Here is a 21,254-nt window from a genome sequence, read left to right on the forward strand (position 1 = left end):
CTGTCTCCACACAGCATCTGGATGAGAAGCAGAACGCTGTTGATGATGAAGATGTTATTTTGCTCTAAATCATGACAGAAACACCAGACTTTTCAAGGCATCTGCACCTGCACAGCCACTGTGGAGGGAGCCTTTGGGACTTGACCAAGCTTTGTCTGATCAAGTTACATCATGTGATCCCCAAAATTCACAGGAATCCCTAGCAGGCTGCCCAGGGAAGTGGTCACAGCATCAAGCCTGACAGAGTTTAAACAATGCTCTCAGGCACAAGGTCTGACTTTTGGGGTGTTCTGTGCAGGGCCAGGAGTTGACTCCACAATCTTTGTGCATCCATTCCAACCCAGCAGATTCTGTGATCCCTACCCAGTGCTAATAAACAGGATGTCAAGGTGTGGCAAAGGTGCCTGTTTGCAGTAAAAAGGTGAATTGAGACAAGCTGAAAATCCATTCGTAAATGGTGAGGGGGAGAAAACTGCGGATCAATAAGTCAGTTTGCTGCCTCTCTGGATGAAAGCTCACAGTTGACTCGCCCTCAGAAATTAGCTGAGGTTTTAATCCTTGATTCTCAGCCATCTGCCCTGGGAATTGACTGGAGCTGTTAGAAAAGCCTGAGCAGGTGTAGAGGAGGTGACAGATTAAGAGAACAGCAAGACGTAAAGAGGTTCTTCTGGAAACTGCCAGGAAGCAATTAGGATGCAGGAATGATTTATTTAAAAGCATTTAACCCAACAAGAGTGACACATGCTGCTTGCAACAAGGCTGCCCCCTGAAAAGCAAGCATTGCCTTGAAAAGCTTGGACATGAGGATCAGGAGACAAGCTGAGAACATGGAATATTAACAGGGTTTTAAAGCCTGAATAGTAGATGGAGAAAAGAAAAATTAAAAAAAAAAAGAGGGGGAAAAGTCCTGGAAAAAACAACAGCAAAAAAAGAGTGGATGAAGTAAATGAGTTTTTAAACCTGAGTAATAAGAAGTAGCACGAGGCTTTCCAGGAGATAATTTTTGTTTATAATTAATCTAGGCACTCATGTAGCCCATCATGTTATAATACATGAGAGCACTCCATGAGCAGCTGCAGTGAGGGAAGCCCTTTGACAGCTTGTTTCCAGATGTGTTTTCACCTCCAGGCCATGGACCAACCCCAGAGCAGCCTTAAGGAGTTTGTAGTCCTTACCTGAACATGAGGGTTTTGACTCAAGGAAACAGGGAGCAGAGATGGGAATTTAGGTCACCTTAGTGTCTCTCTAGTGTCCTATTTTTAAGACTTTCCTTTAACTTTATGCCTTTCTTTCATAACGTGCAATTTCTGGATTGGCAGGTGCAATCATACAGTTTGGCATCTGTATGGCAGATAATGCAGTGTCAGAATGAAAGGACAAAGGGATATTTTAAAAAAGTGAAATGACAATAAAAGTCTGCTGGGAAAGGGTGGATGCTGAAAGGAATACCAAACTCATTACAAGCTTCCTTTTCCCAGCTGTATTTCAGAGTGCCAAAAGAAGTTCCATGTATTTCAATTTATTTGCAAAGTCCCATTTCCCTGTAGGTTTTCCAGCTTGCATTTGGGGTAAAGACTGAATTTTGTTCTTTTTCAAATCAAGGGGAGAAACTTTTATCTTCAGGCCTGGCTCTAAAAGACACTGGACAGTGAAGAGGTCATGGAGTGATCCTATCCTTGGCAGCAAAAACAGGAGAAGGCAGGCTGGATTGAAAAGATGCACCCAAAGCAATCCAAAGGCTCTTTCTCCTATTTTCATTTTTTTTTAAAGGCACAATTAGAGAGGGAGAGACAGGTGTTTCTGGGGCACACAAAAAGCTATTTGAAAGCACCAGGAGCCTGCATTAGCTGGAACTGCTTATTTAAATAAGTGGCCAGAGCTTTCAGCTTGGCTGCTGTGCTTCCATTCAGATGTCTTTTTTTTTTTGCCTGCTGTTCCCTCCCCTCTAATTTGAACAAGCAGGTTAATTTGATGAAATCCCTGGCTGCATAAAGCATATGCTGTTGCCCATACCAGGAAGGAGGTCTCCCCTTCTCCCTGGGACAGACACTTGCAGGGCATTGCTCTCAGATGTGTGCTGCAGCAGGCATTTAGTGGAGATTCTGGTTGGGTTTAGGATTTATGTGATTATCCAAGGAGGATTTTTGCTGTTGCTCAGGCAGAATTCCTTGTTTTCAGGGCTCTGCTATTAATTCATCTCAGTGGTGGTCAGGGGTTAATTAAAACATGCAGTCTGTGCTGGGTGGTGCCTGCCTCAGAATGGTGCTGCTCAGGTCTGTCTGCTTCCAGCTCAGTCTGGTGGATGCTCCCAGGTTATCTAAAATCATGTCCTTTTAGGCTGGTGGGAAGGAATTAAAAAAAGAGAGGAGCAGCCTTTATTCCAGCTGAAACAGTTTATTCCAGTTTCTCCTTGCTATAGGAATCTCCACCAGCTCTGGGTGAAACACTGCTCCCAAACTCTGTGCCCCTGACTCCTGTAATCCACCCTGGACTGGGAGTCTGTGGAGGCTGCTAATATGATACTAAAATGTGTTCATGTAGGGAGGAACCCACTGCTGTTCAAAATGCAATCAGTCCTTGGGAAAAAAATGACTATGATCTTCTGATTAAAGGCCTTTTTCCCCTCTGTGTGCTGCATTATCACATTTCCTACTTAATAATTGTTTTTCTGCTGCCTTAAACTTCTGTTCTGGTGGCTCTACTGGCTTTACATTGGTTTACAACACTGATTGCTTAAGTCACTGTCAGATAATGAAGACACATAAAATTATTGTAGAATTTTATCTCTGTGTGTTCATGGTGAATAATTTAAATAGTCAGACAATGCTGCAAATCTGTAGCTGGTGAATGGCTGTGAGATCAGTGTGAGCACACTGAGAATTTAACACTACTCTGGGTGCCACCTGGACACATACACAAGTCATATTTCTTACTGTAAGAATGACAGAAATTCTGCAAAATAGTTGAAATTATGACAAGAAAGTGGAAATTACTGAAAAAATGTTCTGATTCCTGGACAAGACTTTGAAGTAGATTGTCAAAATTATGAAGGCATTCAGAAATTATTCTCATTAGAGTTATATTACATATGTGTTTATATAATTTATACAGCTATCAGTGAGGCTAACCTTTCATCAGAGATCCTTCCCTGTGTTCTAGCACTCTAAATTCATTGATTCTTCTTGATTTTGCCCTGAATGCCATCCAGACCCAAGCTAATGCCACCAAGACACACAGATACCAGGAGACTGGCTTTCAAAACACCAGCCACAGATCTGGTAACTCCCATGGCTGGTATTTTTAGTGCCCAGTGCACCAGAATTAAAAGCTCTCATTTTCCCCTTGATCATAAGACTGAAAATGGCAACCATAAAAGCTGTGGGGTTCATTTATCTCTCCCTCCTCCCAGCTCCAGGCACCTGTCATGCAAATTATTGTAAAATCTGTACAGATAAACTTGTGTGTAGATACATGTGGGAATACAGAAATATGTGGGATTGTAGAAGTATGTGGGAATGTAGAAATACATGGGAATATAAAAATAGAGGTCTATATTTATACACACAATATACTTACAGATACATAGATAAAGCTATCTCTGGGCAAATAAAATGAGGAACAGGGGCAAAAATCTTCTCTAAATGCCAGGATCAGAGAGAGCTCCACACTCCCTGCCTGTCTACAATAGCAAGAAGATGAATTGTTTAGTAGGATCTACAAGGCTTTGCCAGAGGCCTGAGCTTTGATGGGAAACTCTACTATTGAGCTGGGCAGTAAATGCTGACTCTTTTAGGGTTTCCCCTCTTTTGGGCCAGGATAAACTTTGGTAAGTGTCTGACAGCACTGAGGCTGGAGCCTTGGCTGTGCTGAGATGATCTGGGGAATGCAAAAGGGAAGAGTTGCCATGTGATTGACATCCTAGTCCATGAGTTTAGTGAGACGTGTCACAGGCTGTGGAGGCAGAATTGCACACACTGATTTATGAGGACCTTTCTCCTCCTTAGGGACCCTCATTGCTGGCCAGGTTGTGCACTGGACTTCAGGTTAGATAGAAAATTCTGGTGACAACGTTGTTCTGAGGACTTCAGGGGCACCAAATGAGCAGCAAGTCAAGGGGGTAAGGAACAGTCTAGACCTAACACGGGGAAACTATTCCTTGATTGAGTTAAATGGAAAGCTGTGAAATCTTCTTAGTAAGATCTAGCAAGTTCTGGAAAGACCTTCAAGGGAAATGCTGGAAGCAGAGCAAATGGGAGCTGTGATAAATCTGCTTGGCTCAGAAGAAGTGCACAGGAGGATGAGGAATTCCATACCTTCCCTGTAACCTGCTGTGTAAAAGGTGAAGTTGAGGTGAAAGCTCAAGGTCAACAGCAAATTGGGTGTTTTATGGGAAATGGTTCCAAGCAATAGTGGCTGCTTAGGATTCACTTGCTCTCCACCATGTTACAGTGCTGCCTGAACTTCAGGGGTAGGTTTTTATGAAAAACCTTCAAAACTATTTGCAAACAGGTACTGAAAAGACTAGAACTGTGTGTGTGACTTATTCTGAATCTGGAGGTTACATTGACCCTAGAGGTGTTTTCTGGGTGCCAGCACATTTTTGATTCTGAGCAGAGCATGAAGCAGAACTTTAGAGCAGCTCTGGGCTGCATAGCCTTGCAACAATAAAAAAATAACAGAAATAGCTGACTTCACCTTTTGTTGTGATTATGTGGGGCAGTCAGCACCAATTTTGAAAACTGCTTGATTTTTTTCCTAAAAATAACCTTCCGGGTCACTTTTAATCAAGTCCAAATGGCCAAGTCCCTGTGTTAGTAATTCTCCTATAAATAAAATTTGACAGGGATACCTTCAAAACCAACATCCAAGCATTTAAACAAGTTCTCTCCAACTCTGCTCTGACTCCAGCCTTGTAAATCGTTGCCAAATATCACAGAGCTTCATGACCTAATCCTCTGCAGAGATATCTAATGCTGTGTAAATCTGTGTCAGGAGGACAACACCACCTGTGATGTGTTTCAGGGTGACATTTATGGCACTCAGAAGAAAATGGGAACCCACTCAGATGCAAAATCTGGTCTTGCAGGATTTGAACCAAAAACCTTCTGCCTTGGGAGAAAGGGCAGTTATAGGGCACAAACCCAGGATGAGGGAGGAACCATGCAGATGCACCAACCAAAGCAGTTTGAAGACCTTGATAAGATCTGTCTTTCAGTCATTGTGGGTGAAACCAGCAAAGAAGGGTGTTGGGTACCCTGTATTTGATTAATTTTCATTTAAATATCTACATTCATTTTACGGATCAATGTTACAAGTGAATGATCTTCCCTTGGTATGTGAGTGTGTGGATCTTGGTTTCTATCTCTGAGTATACAATCATTGAGGTGTTTTTCTTATACCTTCAGCCTTTCTGGATAGGAACCTCAGAGGCTTTGTGAGGTTAAGGCTGTTTTCTGCACTAAACTTTCCACCAAAGGCAGAAATATGTGCCACAGTGTTATTTCTATCATGATTTCTCCGTAATGGCAGTTATTTTACACTTTTAAGATGACTTAATTGAATGGCTTTAGTATATAACTACAGTGCACATTTGTTTACTGCTGTTAGACAGATCCTCAGCCCTTTCTCATTATTTAGGCAACATTAAATTAGTGGGTAGAGTGAATAAAAGGGGGAGGATTTGAACTCTATGTTAATGCAACTTCAGAGTACAGGATGTAAACCAGGCTGGTGAGAAACAGGGAAGGCAGAAAATGGGTGCACTGGTGAACTGAAGATGGTTTTTAAGTTAAACCCAGATTTTCATCTTCAACTGTGAGCATTGGGTGTGTAGGCATTTGAGTGAAAGGAGCATGTCAAACCTATGGCATTGCTTACTCAAAAATGATTTAGGCATCATGCTCAGGTCACAGGTTCACATCTGCTTTCCTAGAGATGGAAGCAAAAGCTTTGTGGGTGATTTTTACCTCCCCAGTGTCTACAGGGCCTAAGACACCAGACCTTGAACCCAGTCTGCCTGTCTACTGTGATGTTCTTACAGGGCACTCATCACAAAAAGGCAGAAGTGTTTATTAAGCCCTTCCTTCCTCCCCAGCCGCTGGGTCTGTACACAGGAGGTGAGTCTGTGTCACACCTTGTTAAAGAGTGACATGTTACAGGGTGACAGCCAGCCTCTGTGCCACTTAGTCATCTGCAGAGGTGGGCTGATTTATCCTGGCAGAAACCCCAGCTCAGGCTTGGTTTCCCTGAGACCTCCTGCCCTTAGTCACCCACATGCCATATTAAAGCCATCAGCAGGTAAATAATTTAACAAATTGATCAAGTTTCTACAAAGGTGCTTAGTTGTGCAGACAGCACTGGTATGTAAATAAAAGCATATTCAGGAGAAAGGCTGCTCCATAGGGGACACTGTCTTGGGACTTAGGGGAGGCTGGGCTTACCCTGATTTATCCCAGAGCTCATGGATGATGCTGGGCTGGTCAGCCAGCAGTGGGCTTCAGAGTAAAAATCATCCCATCCCAAAATTAAAAGGAAGGTTTTCCTCCAGATCTGTCAGTGTTCATGGGGGTGCTGGAGTTTCCTTACACTAAGCACCTATTTTTTATAATGTAGAGGAGCCTCTGCTTTTAGGCTTAGCTGCTATCTTGAAAATGGCAACAGCACCCACTCCTCGCAGATGAGCTTTGCACAGTCCCATTGGTGAGAGTGAAATATCCAATACTGTGATGAGTGGCGCTGTGCAAATGGTAAGAAGAAAACAAATTAAAAAGGAAGAAACTGTGATAAACAATGTACACAGGTCTCTCCTTCTAAGAAAATGGTATTTTATAGTATGTGGTGATTAATTCTGGTTGGGTTTTTTTGTTGTTTTGGGGTTTTTTTAATACATGCAAATTGGCATGATACCTACGGTGTTGGAGAGCTGTTTGTTTTCACTCCTTGCTCAGTAAGATTTCAGGCTATGAACACTGATTGGAGCATGCAAAACCCTACTGCTCCATGTGTTCATAATCTCCACTCCACTCAGTTCATTCAGAATCCAGTCCTGTGCCTGATTCCACCCACATTTCTGACCATCTGGGGCACGAAAAAAAGCCTTGAGAACATGAAGAACATGGGAACCCCTCCATGGTGCTTCCAGATTCAGGAAGTTTATTTCAAAGAAAAACTCTTTGAAAGGTATGAACCTCAACACTGAGCACCTGTCAAATTTCCCTCTCCTTTAGAGACTGTGCAGAAAGCAGAAAAAGTGAATAAGAGCAGAATGGAAGAGCCATGAACATCATTCTTTTGAGGTCTGTGGTATAGTCATGTCTGCCAGCAATGTGGAGGACTTGTTTCTAACCACTCAGTTAAAGACTAGTGATTAAATGTAAACACTAAAATCCTTTATCTCTGCTGGAAAGGGTTAGACGTGCTTTCTTCCAAATAGCTCTAAATTATAACACATGACTCATATTTTGGGTACTGGAAGATACACACACCTTGGGGAATGCACAAAAACAGCACAGAGTGGTGGGTCTGTAATGGTGATCTCCTTTCTCATCCACTTTGTGAAGGACCATCCTTTCCTCTGTGTGGATCCAATGTGATGGCTCCCGTTTAAGACTTTTTTCCCCACTGTTCCACTAACCAGCTGTTTCTTTCCGGGGAGGAAAGTCAGAAGGGAAGGAAAATGGCAGGGCTGTTCTAACAGAGTGAATTTTTGCTTTGTGTCTCCATCCAGGTGTCTTTAATCAGCCTCGTTGCCAACACTCTTGGATACTCCGAGATGGGGCCCATCAAATCCCTGCGGACCCTCCGGGCCCTGCGGCCGCTGAGGGCATTGTCACGGTTTGAAGGGATGAGGGTAAGAGGACACAAAGCATCCACCAAAGCTCAACTGTGTGGATCAATATGTAACAGGGGATTGTTGTACGTGGTTTTGTCAGCCAAAGGAAATGAATGATAGTGCTTTTTATCAAAGCAACAAAGAAGTCCCTCCTTGGTCTCGATTGCAGTTGTATCATTCCATCTTTATCCATGGGTGGATTTAATGATAAACGAATCCTGCTGCCTAACTTGTCAAACTACGCCTTAAAAAACAGCTTTTTGGATGAGGATGCATCTGGCTATCAATTACCTCTCAGTTGTAAGGTGTATCAGGGGAACAACCAAGGTAAAGTTTGCTCCCTGTTTTTGACACGCATTAAAATGAGACTGACTAGAAAGTTCTTAAGGACGTTTTCACTAATAATTAAAGCAAAAATTAGAAATGCTAAAGATAGGGAAAGCAAATGAATGAATGATTTTTTTTTTCCTTTGAACAGATTGCAGTTTTAATGAGGAATGTCAGGATTAACATTAAAACCATGTAGCGTGTGCTTGTTGCTCCATCTTGTGCATCCATCTCTTTCTTCTCTGTATTCCTTTGCCACCATGGCTATACTCCCACAGCATACCTGGTTTTTTGTTAAGCCTACCTGCTAACATGAATCAATTATTGTTTAGATGAGCTCTTTATTTAATTCCTCACACCATGCATGACTTGCAGGTGGTGAGAACTGTGTTCTGTATGAGCTGAGGTTACTGCTAACCTTGCAGATTGCATAGCAAAGTAAACCAAATCTGTGACAAAATTCTGTGTCAAATTATACTCATGATCCAAATCTCTCTGCTAGGCCAAGGAAAATGCTACATATTTCACAGTGATGCATTTTCAGGGTAAAGCTTTCCTGTAGACAAAATTTTAGTCCCAAACATCAGTGACTAAATGTGTATTTCATGCACTGAGCTCCCAGCAATGAACTATTCTCATTGCAATGCTCTTACAGCAAGAGACTGAAAGCTGGAGAACCTAACAATTGAGATGAGCCGGGTAATATGGTCATACAGCACCTTAGGAAAACCCCGTATCCATTCTTTTCCTCTTCTGTGGATGACCAGATTTGGCAATATAACTCTTTGTTCCAAAGATTTTGTGATGAGCTAAGTCATATTATTTTTGTGGGTAAAGATGAGGCAAGTATTGTTGCAGACCACCCCTGTGTTAGTACTAAGACAAAAAGATTCAAAAGGCTCTGCTCATCCAGGCACCCAAACTTGAATTGTTTTGTTCACCACAATCTTTCCAGCAGTCAGGCAATATTTTAAAGGTAATTGACCAAATAAAAAAAATGCAAAGTGCAAAGACACAAAGTGAGGTTGCGCTACTGACGATAATTAAAGCTCTCACTCCTGTCATCTGATGACCTCACTCCAAGTCTTTATTAAACATTCACAAATGGAGCTATTTCAGCATTTGGTATTAGCAAAAGCAGTAATTTAGCAACCAGAGTGGTTTGTGCATAGATTCTGTCAAATCAGTTTAGATGTGGCTTATGAAGGCTTAGCTTTTACTGGTGGATTTACAAGTCCAAGAAAAATTTAGCATGTTCTGACTAATGATTGTTTACTCATGATTTCACAGCAGTTTAACTGAACTGGATTCAAACCTGAATAGCAGTGGGGAGATGAGCCAAAAACATCAGAAAAGCATTAGTAGAATAGGGAAAAAATAACATTAAAAACTCCTCATTTCTCTCTGGGAATAGCAAGAGGCTGGCTTGGTGAAGATCTTAACATGGATCAGCCCAGCAAATTTCCTCCCAGTATGCTCATTCTTATAGGCCCCCAGTCCCTGAGTCAATATTCCCTTTTCTTTCCTGTACCATTGCTGCAGCTGAAATATATTTAGTCATTCTGAGCTATCAGAGGTGGTGAATTAGCTTGTAAACCATGATAAAGTATAATTGAGAATACGTGCTATTGGAAAAGCAAATCATTTTAGTTTTAGTTTGTCTAACCACACTTAACAAGACTAGGGACAGTTAGACCTTTCATTATTAGGAGTTCATATGCTCCAAAATGCACAGGAAAATTGCCAGCGCATTGATGGATTAAATAATGATAATGTTGAGCAGCAAACACTGACAGTGAGAAAATAATAATAGTTTGCTCTGTTATAATGCCTTTTTCTCAAATATCTGAAACATCTCTGCAGGACTAGAACAGGAGCAAGAAAGTTCTCATTTACTGCAGTAAGAGGCTTATTTCATCGATGTTGTGCCTAAATTTTGGAAGCAATTTTCTCGGAGACAAAGGCACTTGGGTGGCCAAGAGAACCTATTGCCATCAGACCTCAGTTCTTTCCCTATCTTCAAACAGTCTGGGACCTGTGCAAGTTTGACACAAGTCTCAGCAGCTACTATGACATGAGAGGTCTGCAAAATAAGGATGAACTGGTGCCATCCTTCCCCTCAATCCCCAAAAAAAGACCCAGAAAGACCAGGATCCCACCTGACAGTTACTGTAGACCCAGAGGCTTTCCATGCATGATCCCAGAATAAAGTTACTTAGATCTGCCTGTTCCAAATAATGACATCTCTCATGTCTCCTCATTTGTTGTCCATCAAGGAATTATTTCAGAGGTGGCACTTCCCTGCAAGAGAGGTTATTACAGTATTTTAGAAAGATGAGGGCAATGATGACAGACCATTTAATGTGAAAATGATACTGGGCAAAGTCATGGTGAGACTGCTACAAGATATATGCAGGAAAGGAACAGCATAATTAATGCTTGTTAGCATGATTTCATGGGAATAGTTCTTGTAAAACCGATATGGGTCTTTGATTTGATTACAAATTATGCTGATGACGGTAACTGTGCTGATACAGAATCCTTGGATTTCAGAGAGGAATCTGATACCACAGGACATTGTGTTGAAAGCATGAGCTTTGTACCAAGACAAGTAAACATGTTTTAAAATGGCTGATGGATCTCAAAAAGTAATTGTGAACAGTGACCACACTGTAAATTAGGTGATGAGCGTCTCAGGGTGAGGGATTGTTCAGAATAAGAACTATCTTTAATCCGTACTTTGACAGCATCTGGAAGAATATATAAAATCTTTGCTGACAATACTCAAAATGAGTGTAAGTGAAATCACAGATAAGGGAATTATGCTGGCTGATCTGGATCACAGTGAAAAATAGATCTGTTGTACAACACACATTTTAATAAAACCACATACATCGGCTACCTCAGGAGGAGGAATGTAGATCACTGTGGGGGATGTTTCTTGGAAAACAGCAGCTGAGAAGGACGTAGGGATCAGGATGACTGTTCAACAGGACACAAGCTTTTGGGCAGGTCTGACAAATGAGATGACTGTTAGAATCCCTGAATATGCAGGGAAATAACCCAGCAAGCAGAGGGAGAGTGCAGTGCTTCAACACTGGAATTCCATGAAAGTGCTGGAAAGGGGGTTTTAAAAATGGGGAAGTTTCTGCAGGGAACTATGAGTGTGATTAGAAATCTGAAAGAACCATGATAACTACAAGGAAGCTCTGATTTTTTAATTACCTGGAGCAATGTGCAGTGGTAACTCACCCCCAGTGAGGATGGGAATGATAGGAGAATCTAACATCAGAGGCCTCAAGTTCAACAAATTCCACCTAAAAATGCAGCATCTGTTTCTAACACTGAGGACAAAGGGCACCAGGAACAGATTATCTAATAATACATTTTTTCCTCTGTTATTTGACATCATGACACTGTAAATTAGATGTCTTTGCAAAAGCTGTGCCTGAGCTTCACTGGGAGTTATAGTCTGGGCCTGAAATCACTGCGAGGAGGCTGATGGGCTCGCTCAGAGCAAAGGGAGGATTAACTCATCATGGAAGTCTATTTCTGGATTAAAAATCTGAATCAGCTTTGACTGAGGAGGTTGTGAGATCAGAAGAGCTGAGGAGCAAACACAGCTTGCAGGTTGCACCACTCTGGGTTAAAGCAGAGGATGGCTCAGTTTCTAGACTGTCCCTAAAGAAGTCACCTGGAAGGTGGTTTCACCTGTAAAGGTATTGATGGAAACCAACAGATATGAAACCTTTCTCATACATGGGTTTATATGTTGCTATTCCTAAGTGCAGCAGAAATTCATCCCTTTCCATGGGAAGGTTGGCTGCTGAACTTTTAACACGAATTTATGATAATAACCTGCCTTTATGTATCCAGGTCTTCCTCTCACTTGCCTCAGTGCAAAACAAGAATGCTTCCACCAGAAAAAATGGCATCACACTGGTGTAAGAGCAGAAGCAGCAAGGAAAGAATGAACCCCCTGTTAATAATTCATTCAGAGAGGTGTTCCAGGATTTGCTCCAGCCTCATGTCGTGTTCTGTTATCTACAGGCCATTGAACATAAGTCAGCAGAAGGAAAAAAGCAGGATGTGGGCATGGCCATCAGTTAGACTGCTGAAACCTGGATGTCTGTGTCCTGTCACTGGGAGCTGGGTTCAGCAGCACGTGTAACACAAGTGCAGTGATTTTGTGCTGGCATGGGTTAAAACTGAACAAAAATATTGTTGTGAAGAGAAGCAAATGAAAACTGCTTTGACAAGAGCCAAGGCTATATCCAAACAAGCCCTTGATTTGGAAATTATTTGGCATTTTGGTTAACACGGTGAATTTGGTCTAAAAATGATGAGGTTAGAAATTGATTGACATCCAAAACTAAAAGATAAAATTAGCAAACAAAAAAAAACCCCAAGAAAAGTCATCAGGAATGGGCCTATACAGAAAAACAAAACAAAACGATTGGTCAAACAGCTTTTCCTGTGTGAAAATCAGCTTCATTCATAAATGCACAAAATATAAATCTGAGTTTTGGAAGATCTACATAATTTTGTATTGTGTACTGTAGAGGAAGCTGCTGCTATACATGCATGAAAACCATTTCACTCCTCCGGGTATTTTTCTTCTGCAGCAATGCAAAAATGATGGAGAAGTGAATGTTACATTATTAGCTTGTCAGAAAATTGGACACTAACACAAGAGAAAAGAGCTGACATTTTCCATAATCACATTCAACAATTGAATAAAGTTTAATTTTTATGGATCAATATCACCTTGTCTCAGTTTCAGAAATGTAGATGGAGAAGAAGAAGAGCTGAGTGGCCACCTATCAGATTTTAATCTCCAAAGCATGAGACAGGGATGGAGACAAATTCATGTTGTGGGGCTGGTGTCTGCAGCTATCTGGGAAGCAGCATTGCCTGGACCATTCAAAGGCAGCGTCTCCAAAGGCTGTGAAGATGGAGAAACCTGGTGGCACAGGAAGGGGGAAACTACATTTTGTCATAGAGTTCTTCCCTCAGAAAATGTCTTGCATGGTGTGACTCTTGGGGCGCCCTGTGCAGGACTGGGAGTTGGACTCTTGTGGGACCCTTCCAGCTCAGGATATTCTGTGATTCTCTGTTTCTTTAGTGTAAGATTTGACATGCAGAGATGCCTTAACCATGTTAAACCACAACAGTGCTCAAAATAGTAAACGATGTGTACCTTGCCTGGTTGATGTAGTGGTATTACAGTGCTGCATTCAAACCTGGCAGCTGTAGAGGGTCTGTGGATGGTCTGACCTTTGTCTTTGTGTTTGGGTTCAGAATGGAGTCCATTTCCAGTACCATCGTTCACACACCTTAAAAGCTCCTTCTGCTTTTCATTTTAATGTATGATTTTGTGCAGGGGTTTACAGCCCTGCCTGGGTTAATGTGTAGGAATTTTACAGCATGGCAGAGGAAAAAAAATAATGACTTTTTTTGTTAAATTATAATGATTTCACTGTTTTAATCATGCATACTGATCAGATGGGGGAAGCTGGCTCAGTACAGTATGTCTCAATCTGTTATTATTTAATTAAGCAAAATTTATCACAGCTATAGTTCACAACCCACTGGCTACAGAGGCCTGAGTGGAGTCAAAGATTTCAGAAATCTTTTTTCTCTATTTTGAGTCACTGTAGTGCACCTCAGCCATTTCCAATTAATCACATTATTATGATAGTTTGACTGAAGTGTCCTATCCAGAAAGATTTGAGTGGTCAAGATGATTCCTGACTTCAGAGATTCCTCTTGGAAAAAAGTCATCCTTTGCATGGGATGCCCACAGGTTCGTTCTTTGATTACCAAAGGGAAAAAACAGTCATGTGTGAAGCCTCTGGAGGTGGTCTGGCTCCTGAGGTAATGTCAGTGCTTATCCACCTGTCACCACGTGAGGGTTCAGACTCATTAATCAAGGGCGCACACCAGCTTGTTAACGAAGTGTCCGTACAAGTGCTGACATTAATTCTGTTTTTCCTTTCCTGTTTCCTCCAAGGTTGTGGTCAATGCCCTTGTGGGAGCCATCCCTTCCATCATGAATGTTCTGCTCGTCTGCCTCATCTTCTGGCTCATCTTTAGCATCATGGGAGTGAACCTCTTTGCTGGGAAGTTTGGGAAGTGCATCAATAAGACAGAAGGAGATATGCCTTTGGACTCTAAAATTATTAACAACATGAGTGACTGTATACTTTACAACGTGTCGGGCACATTTTACTGGACAAAAGTTAAAGTTAACTTCGATAATGTTGGTGCTGGGTACCTGGCTCTGCTACAAGTGGTAAGTGTGGCCACCAGAAACCAATGAGCAAATGTTGCTTGTTCTCACTGAAACGATCAGTTTAAAAGCTCAGGTTAACCTCTGGGCTTTTCTGGGTTTTTCAGCCTTACCCATCAGGGCAATTCCTTTCCTCAAGCGTAAATAAATCATATTTTGCATATTAACTTGGCCTAGAGATGTTATGGCAGTTTATGGTTTTAATTTGAGTTTCTGCTGCATTGCTAATACAGTTCTCTTGGAGGTGATTGGACTATTGAGGTGAATTAAAGATTATTTTGTCAATATTGTAATCCAGAGCAAAGTTCAGTTGCAGAAAAGGAAGCCATGGTCCAGGAAGGACTGTTCATGCAGACAAGAATGCACTGGCCTTCCTGAACAGCCTGGGATTTCACTGTATCCTGCTGGGAAAAAAATGAAGTTGTATTGCCTTCAGTTTCCCAGCAGAAGTTACCGCATAAAGCTGTAGCCTTAGTTTATGGCCCTCTGCTACTCTCCATTTTTGAGAAGGATACTGGTGCCTCTTATTCTGGTTCCTCACCTTGTGTCTACCTGCTAAAATCATGAGTCAGATTGAATCTAACTATGGGTCATGGTGGGGATCAGATTGCTGACAGTGCCCCCAGCCCAGCCTCTCTGGCAAGGTGGCAAGAGCATAGCAGACAAAAGACAGTTGCATTTCAAAGATGATGGCAGTATTTGAGCTATAAAGGCAGAAGGAAGCCACTTCTACAACCTTTTTCACCATCAATTGTAAGATACGGATAAATGGGTTGTGTGCACTGAGATTCACTGTGTTTTGACACAGGACAACCTAATGGATAGAGCCACAGGAGACTCCATCTTTTCCAGGCTCTGCTGCTGGACTGTTGGGTGATTTCAGACAAATTGCTTTGTGTTGCAATTCCAAAGGGCCCCCATGTAAAGCAGTGGTTAGGATGCTTATTTCCATTGTTCCTAATTTGCTCTGGAGCCAAATGATGACAGGGGCTGGATGTTCACTTGGAGGTGTGTGTTGCGTTTTTTGCATGCAGAGTTAAATAAGATCCTTGCTGCGTCTTTGGACAGGGAGGTTTCTTTCTTGAAATGCCTGTGATGGCATTCCTCTATTCTGGAATAAAAAATGGTGTGCTTGGAGCTCAATTAATTTGTCACATACAGAATCCACCCTTTGCAATGCAGCAGGGTATTGCCCTGTGCTCCCTCCAAAGGGGCATGAGCCTCCCACTGGTCCCCATGGGATCTGCCAGCTCTTCCCCTTCCCAGGAAGCAAATTTGTTTTTCCCAGATCTGGTTTTCTCTGTCACAGATGCATGGAACAGCTCCATGAACCAATTTTCCTTTCTTGTAGAAATCCTTGTTCTTATGTGTGCTGTTCCTGGTACGCAAACACTTGAGTTTGAGGTCTTCTGTTCTGACCACTCTCCATCGAGTCTTTGCTTTCACACCCTCTGGAAAGCAGACTGGAATGGGCACAACCACTTTTGGTTCTTTCCATAACATAAACTTGCTGAGAGCAACAGCTTTTATCTGTTGCATGTAATTATGATATTCAGCTCAGGCATCTAGGGTAGATTATTGTGCTTTGAACATCTTTAATTAGATTTTCTGTTCTATATAGTGATTTCTTTGTCTTTCATTTAAACATTCAATCTAGCTGAGCAAGAATTGCCAGGTTTAAAATACTGTGCCTTACCTGAAGTTTCTTAATTCGTCTGATTACATAAGAAATGCCTACTTTTTGGGGGAAAAACTCTGTCAGAGTAGTAGCTATGCCTTCACCATTTCTTTTATAAGACTCAAGCTCCAGCTTTTTGAAAATTTTAACTTTTCCTAAGTGGGCATTTCCTAAGGACTATCCTGAAGCAGTCTTTTCTAGTCACTTCTGTTGGGATCAGTGGTGGCAGAAGAAACATAACTGGTTGTAAGGTGGATCTCAGCACACATTTGAAGGGAACAGGCTAATACTGCTCTTTTTCAGCTGAAAATGGATTTGATGACCCTGCAGGTTTCTTTCAAACCTGTGATCCTGTATTGGGTAGGAGAGAAATAGCTTTTATGGTTCCAAAAGTACAAAAGAAGTGTTATAAACCGAGGCCTGGTCAGGCTGAACAAACTGATTTTAGCAGGAAACAAGCTCAGCTTGTACGGCACGTGGCAGCTCCTTCTTCACAGAGGAAGAGCAGGAGCCAGATTCCATTAGGGGATTGATTTTGGCTTTAATCCTTGCACCTGGAGCTCTTATGTCTGCTGCTAACCACAGGCAATAAAGTGAAAAGGTGACACACACAGAGAAGGGTCCCAAACATCTGGATCTCCTTTGCCAGGAGTGTCGATTACAGGTGCCCCTTGCCAAATATTCTCCATAAGGGGTCACATTTCATGAGCCAACCCCCATGGGAAATGCAGGGGCTCAGCTGACAGCCCAGCTCTCCTAGAGAGACAGACACCTCTGTGCATCACTGTGCACAGCAGGACAAGGAGGAGACAAGCATTTGGGTTACAAGCCTCCAGGATCCAAAACAGGAGAGTTTAAGTGCGACTTGTCTTTTGACTGCTGACATTTTCAGCTGCCACAGCACAAATCTGAGTGACTCTGAAGTTCCCTTGGAATGCCTGAATGTCTGGAAATCCAAATGGAAATGTGGAAAACAAATCTGCTTGATGTTCTGTCTTCTTCAGCAGCATATTTGAAAGAAATGAAAGTTGCTACTATGAAACTTTAGGACATACTTCTATCCAGAGGCAAACTTTCTGAAAATGTAGTTGAGAACTGCGTGAAATTTGTCCCAAATATCTTCTGCTCTTTTCCTACCTTGATTGGGATCCATCGTGTTGTCCTGAAGACACCGCTTTGAGTTAATGAGCCTGAGAAATTCATGTGAAGTTGTGTCGAGCTCCTCCAATAACAAACAGGCTGTCCCAAAACGGGTTACTAAAATGGAAGAGGTTAACTAATATGCTCACTCTACAAGCAAGAGGAGGAAGAAAAAGATCATTCATGGGGAGGAAGAAACCTTTATTATCACAACTTTTTGAGTTGCAGGAAGGATGATTCACTTTCCTGGTGATTTAACACTCTTAAAACTCTAATCTATCAAGAAGAAGGTTTTGCTACAACCCAGTACTTTTCCTGTATTCCCAATTGGCTTAAAGTATCACATCACCTATGTTCTGTTAATCTGTATTTGAGCTGATCAAAGAAATATCTTAAATTTCCAGTAGGAGTTTTGCATTTCCCTTGCAGAATCCCTGCCTTCTACCCTGTGATCACCTCCACATATTTTTTTGCACTGTGTTTTGAAATTTCAGCCATCTACTGAAGAATATCCAGGAAACAAGTGGTCTTTCATGCAGCATCTGGCTTGTTTGGAAAAGTTCTTCTTGGACAGAATGGACTTAGATTGAATATATCCAACTTATCATTGAATATGTCCTATTAACTCTTTGTCACTTTGGGATTCTAGATAAGGAATGGTGAGATAACAGAAGCACTCCTAGACCAGCACAGCGAGCAGGAGCTGCAGAGTTAAAGCAACCCCTCATGGCAGGTTTGATGTCCTGACTGAGCCCATAAATCAGACACAAAATGGTCATGAGGCAGTGGTGTGTGTCTAAAGTTACTGAGTTACACGATCTCTTGCACTTCTGTAAACTGCAATGCCTGGTTTCACTGTCACTGTGGATGCAAAATGTGCAAAAAAATCCCTGGCTTGGCTTTCAGAAATTTCTCTCAGCAACAGTAATGCCCAAAGAAACATTTCAGCAATGTGAAGGCCAGTGTTTCAGCCACCAAAGGCAGAATTTTTATTGAACAGTTTCTTTTTCTAGGGGGAAAAAAAAACAGAAAAAGAAAAAAAAAAGAAAAAGAAAAAGACTTAAAGAGAAAACCTGAAAAATAACTAAACCCCAAAAGCTTACAGATTTAAAGACTTGCTTTACTTTAAGGCACTATTTGGTTTGAGGGCATCCAGTGCCACCCCACCTATCCTCCTCCCCACTAATTTGCTGCATTGCAGCTCTAACCACCAGTGAAATAACGAAATGTAATCCCATCCCAGGATGAGTTTATCAGTAGATAATCTCATCACATGACAGTTTCGGTAGAAAATGGTGTTTCTCTGGATAGCTTCCAGGCAGGATAATATCACAAACACTCCCATGAAGATTTTGTCACTTCCTTATCCAGAGTGTAAGTGGTTACTAATTCCAGATATATAATTTCTTTTCTCAGTGTTATATTTCTTTCATTCTCAGTATCTTTTACCCTCTGCATTTGAAGTGTCCAGGGAAGCTTTCCAGATGCCTCAGAGATTTTTAATTCTCTTGCTTCTGGACAACTGGGGGAAACAGAAAATCACAGCACTTCATTCTCTTAATATTTATTTTTGTCAGATCACTTCATCATCCTTTATCACTATAAACCACTGTGCCTTGCAGGAGAGTCTCTTGTGTCTGTGTTATACATTGAGGGGTAAAATAGCTGCTCAAGAGAAAAGATTTCCTCCCAAGTGGGAGAAAAATACAGGCTGAGATCATATCATTTTGTGCCACAGGGAAAGGATTTCTTGTTTCATCCTGGCCACCCTTCCTGAACAGCACTTTGAGCTGAAAGCTCTAATGGCACCAGAAAGTCTTTCATCAGATTAGAAAGCAAACAGCAAAAAAGGGAAAATATTAGAATATGTAAGGAGTATCAGCATGACAGGTTCAAATAATTATTTGTTTTAATAAAACTGCTGATTGTTCCTGTAGATGCTTTTCATGTAAAGTGGTTTTTAACACACAGCACCATGAAAGAGATTTTCCAAAGGGTTCTGATTTGGGGGAGTGGGCTAATCTCTTTCAAGCAGTAGATAAGAATAGGTAGAACCTTTCAAACACTATTTTATATATACTTCCATGAGAAATATCATTGGTCTCTTGTACATTTTCCTTTGGCTCAGTAGCATTCAGAAGGAATTGGGAAGGCAGCATTACCTCCAGGACTTAATATAATAATAAAGAGTTCTAAAACCACTGAATGTACCCACCTCAGCCCAACTGCCTGGGTTTCTCTTGGTAACCTCTGGCCAAATTCCTACTGGCATTATCTGGAATTGTATGCCTACACAATAGGGCAAAATTCAACTTAAGTGTCAGCAGGATGTAAAAAAATACTGGGTGTGGGTCCTGCATGCATACCAGTGTAAATCTGATTAAATCAATAAATCTAAAAATGCCTCATTAACTGCTCACACTGACTTAGATTCAGGATAAGTCTAAATGGGTGAGAAGTGAAATGAGAAACAACCCCAGAGAACCCATAAAAAGGCAGTGGGGCTCAGGCCAGTCAGTCCTAATGCCAGGTGTGCTTGGCATCAGGCTGTGTCTAATACGAGGCACATAATGAGACCAAGGAGTTATGGGTTTGCTACAGAAGAGTAAAAATCACTTCCATGTGTTTCTCCTAGGAGTGCTGTCACTGCCCGTTCTGCACAGAAGGTTCCAGTAAGAGACACTGACTTCTGTGGAATCCTTCCTTCTTTAAAAAATTATTTTTAAAAAAAGCAAACCACACTTGACTTCATAAAGCTTAATAAAAGAAAATCTGAACAGTAAAGCAGATTGAGTTTCCAGGGCCAGGCTCACAGCAGGTGTTGATTGCCTTTGCTTCTTTCAAGTCAGCTGTGATTTATGCAACTCCCTGGGCTTTTATATTGCCCTGGTTTAGAAAAGGGCAGAACCCAAGCTTCAGCAGGATATGGATGGGATCCAGCTAACCTGGTCCAAGGCTTGTGCAGGACCACATTCTTCAATGTTATGTGCAGCCATATCTCTTCATTACTTGAAATTTTTAAGGTCAAAACATCCAGAGATTTAATTGTCATGTTTTCTCTCCTTCTTAAAATCTCTTCTAAAAACCTCTCTTTTATCCCTGCAAGTGCAGAAAATCAAAAACATAAATGAGAAAATCCAGGAGAAAAGCATTCTGGAATGCATTTAAATATCTAATATCTAAATGAGCATAAACTCAAGGATCCATATTAGATTGCAAGGCAGGCAGTGTATTAATTGTGAAGCACATGCTCAACATTGCATTTCGAAATTTCATCAGAGAGATTGATATCATTTGAGGATGTACTTGTTTAATATGCTTATGTCTTATGTGGGATTTTTTTCAGGCCACATTTAAAGGCTGGATGGATATCATGTATGCAGCAGTGGATTCAAGAGAGGTAAGTCTCTGCAAGGAAATAAATAATGTCCTTTTCCATTGCCTTTTGCTGCACTGATGATGCTTAACAACAAACACAAGAAAATAAAATACATGCAGGTTGCCAGTCCCTGCCTTACTCTGGCTGGTACAGTTGCAGACCCTCATTGTAGCTGTACTGAAGCATGATGACCCTGAAATTAAAGCAGATGTAGGCTGTAGTCCTACACAATTGATTGATCTGTTCCTACTGCAAAACTCCCAGCACAGAGAGGCACCACCAGAGTGAGTCCGAGTCTACCAAAGACTTAAATTGTCCCCTCTGTTTCTTCCCCTCTCCCTGTTTATTGCCATATTTTCCAACTTCTGATGATAACATGTCTTTAAAAGTGCTGGGTTTAAATTGAATTCGCCTGTGAGACAAATATTAAACTCTCCCTACACCCTCACCTTGAGCAAGTATCTTTTCTGCATCTAGCAGCTCCACTGAAGGTGTGTGGAGGAGCTCCTGGCAGACAAAGAGGGTAGTGTGATCTTCCAGCTCTGACTTGAGATGTGGTAGTGACTGATGACAGCTCAGTTCTTACCTGCATCCTGTTCAGCTTTCA

The 21,254-nt window shown here is 41.6% G+C and overlaps 1 protein-coding gene across 7 annotated transcripts in view; it reads left to right on the top strand.

The window, feature by feature from the left end:
• The window catches only part of LOC104686420 (sodium channel protein type 5 subunit alpha), a 215,177-nt gene that overhangs the window by 184,398 nt on the left and 9,525 nt on the right, over nucleotides 1-21,254 (top strand). For all 7 annotated transcript variants that reach the window (XM_039549365.1, XM_039549364.1, XM_039549366.1 and 4 more), the window contains 3 exons: nucleotides 7,727-7,849; nucleotides 14,172-14,453; nucleotides 20,615-20,668. In XM_039549365.1, the coding sequence (XP_039405299.1) occupies nucleotides 7,727-7,849; nucleotides 14,172-14,453; nucleotides 20,615-20,668 (459 nt within the window). The remainder of the gene's footprint in view (nucleotides 1-7,726; nucleotides 7,850-14,171; nucleotides 14,454-20,614; nucleotides 20,669-21,254) is intronic.

This window comes from Corvus cornix, chromosome 2, assembly GCF_000738735.6.
Source record: "Corvus cornix cornix isolate S_Up_H32 chromosome 2, ASM73873v5, whole genome shotgun sequence".
Classification (NCBI taxonomy): domain Eukaryota; kingdom Metazoa; phylum Chordata; class Aves; order Passeriformes; family Corvidae; genus Corvus; species Corvus cornix.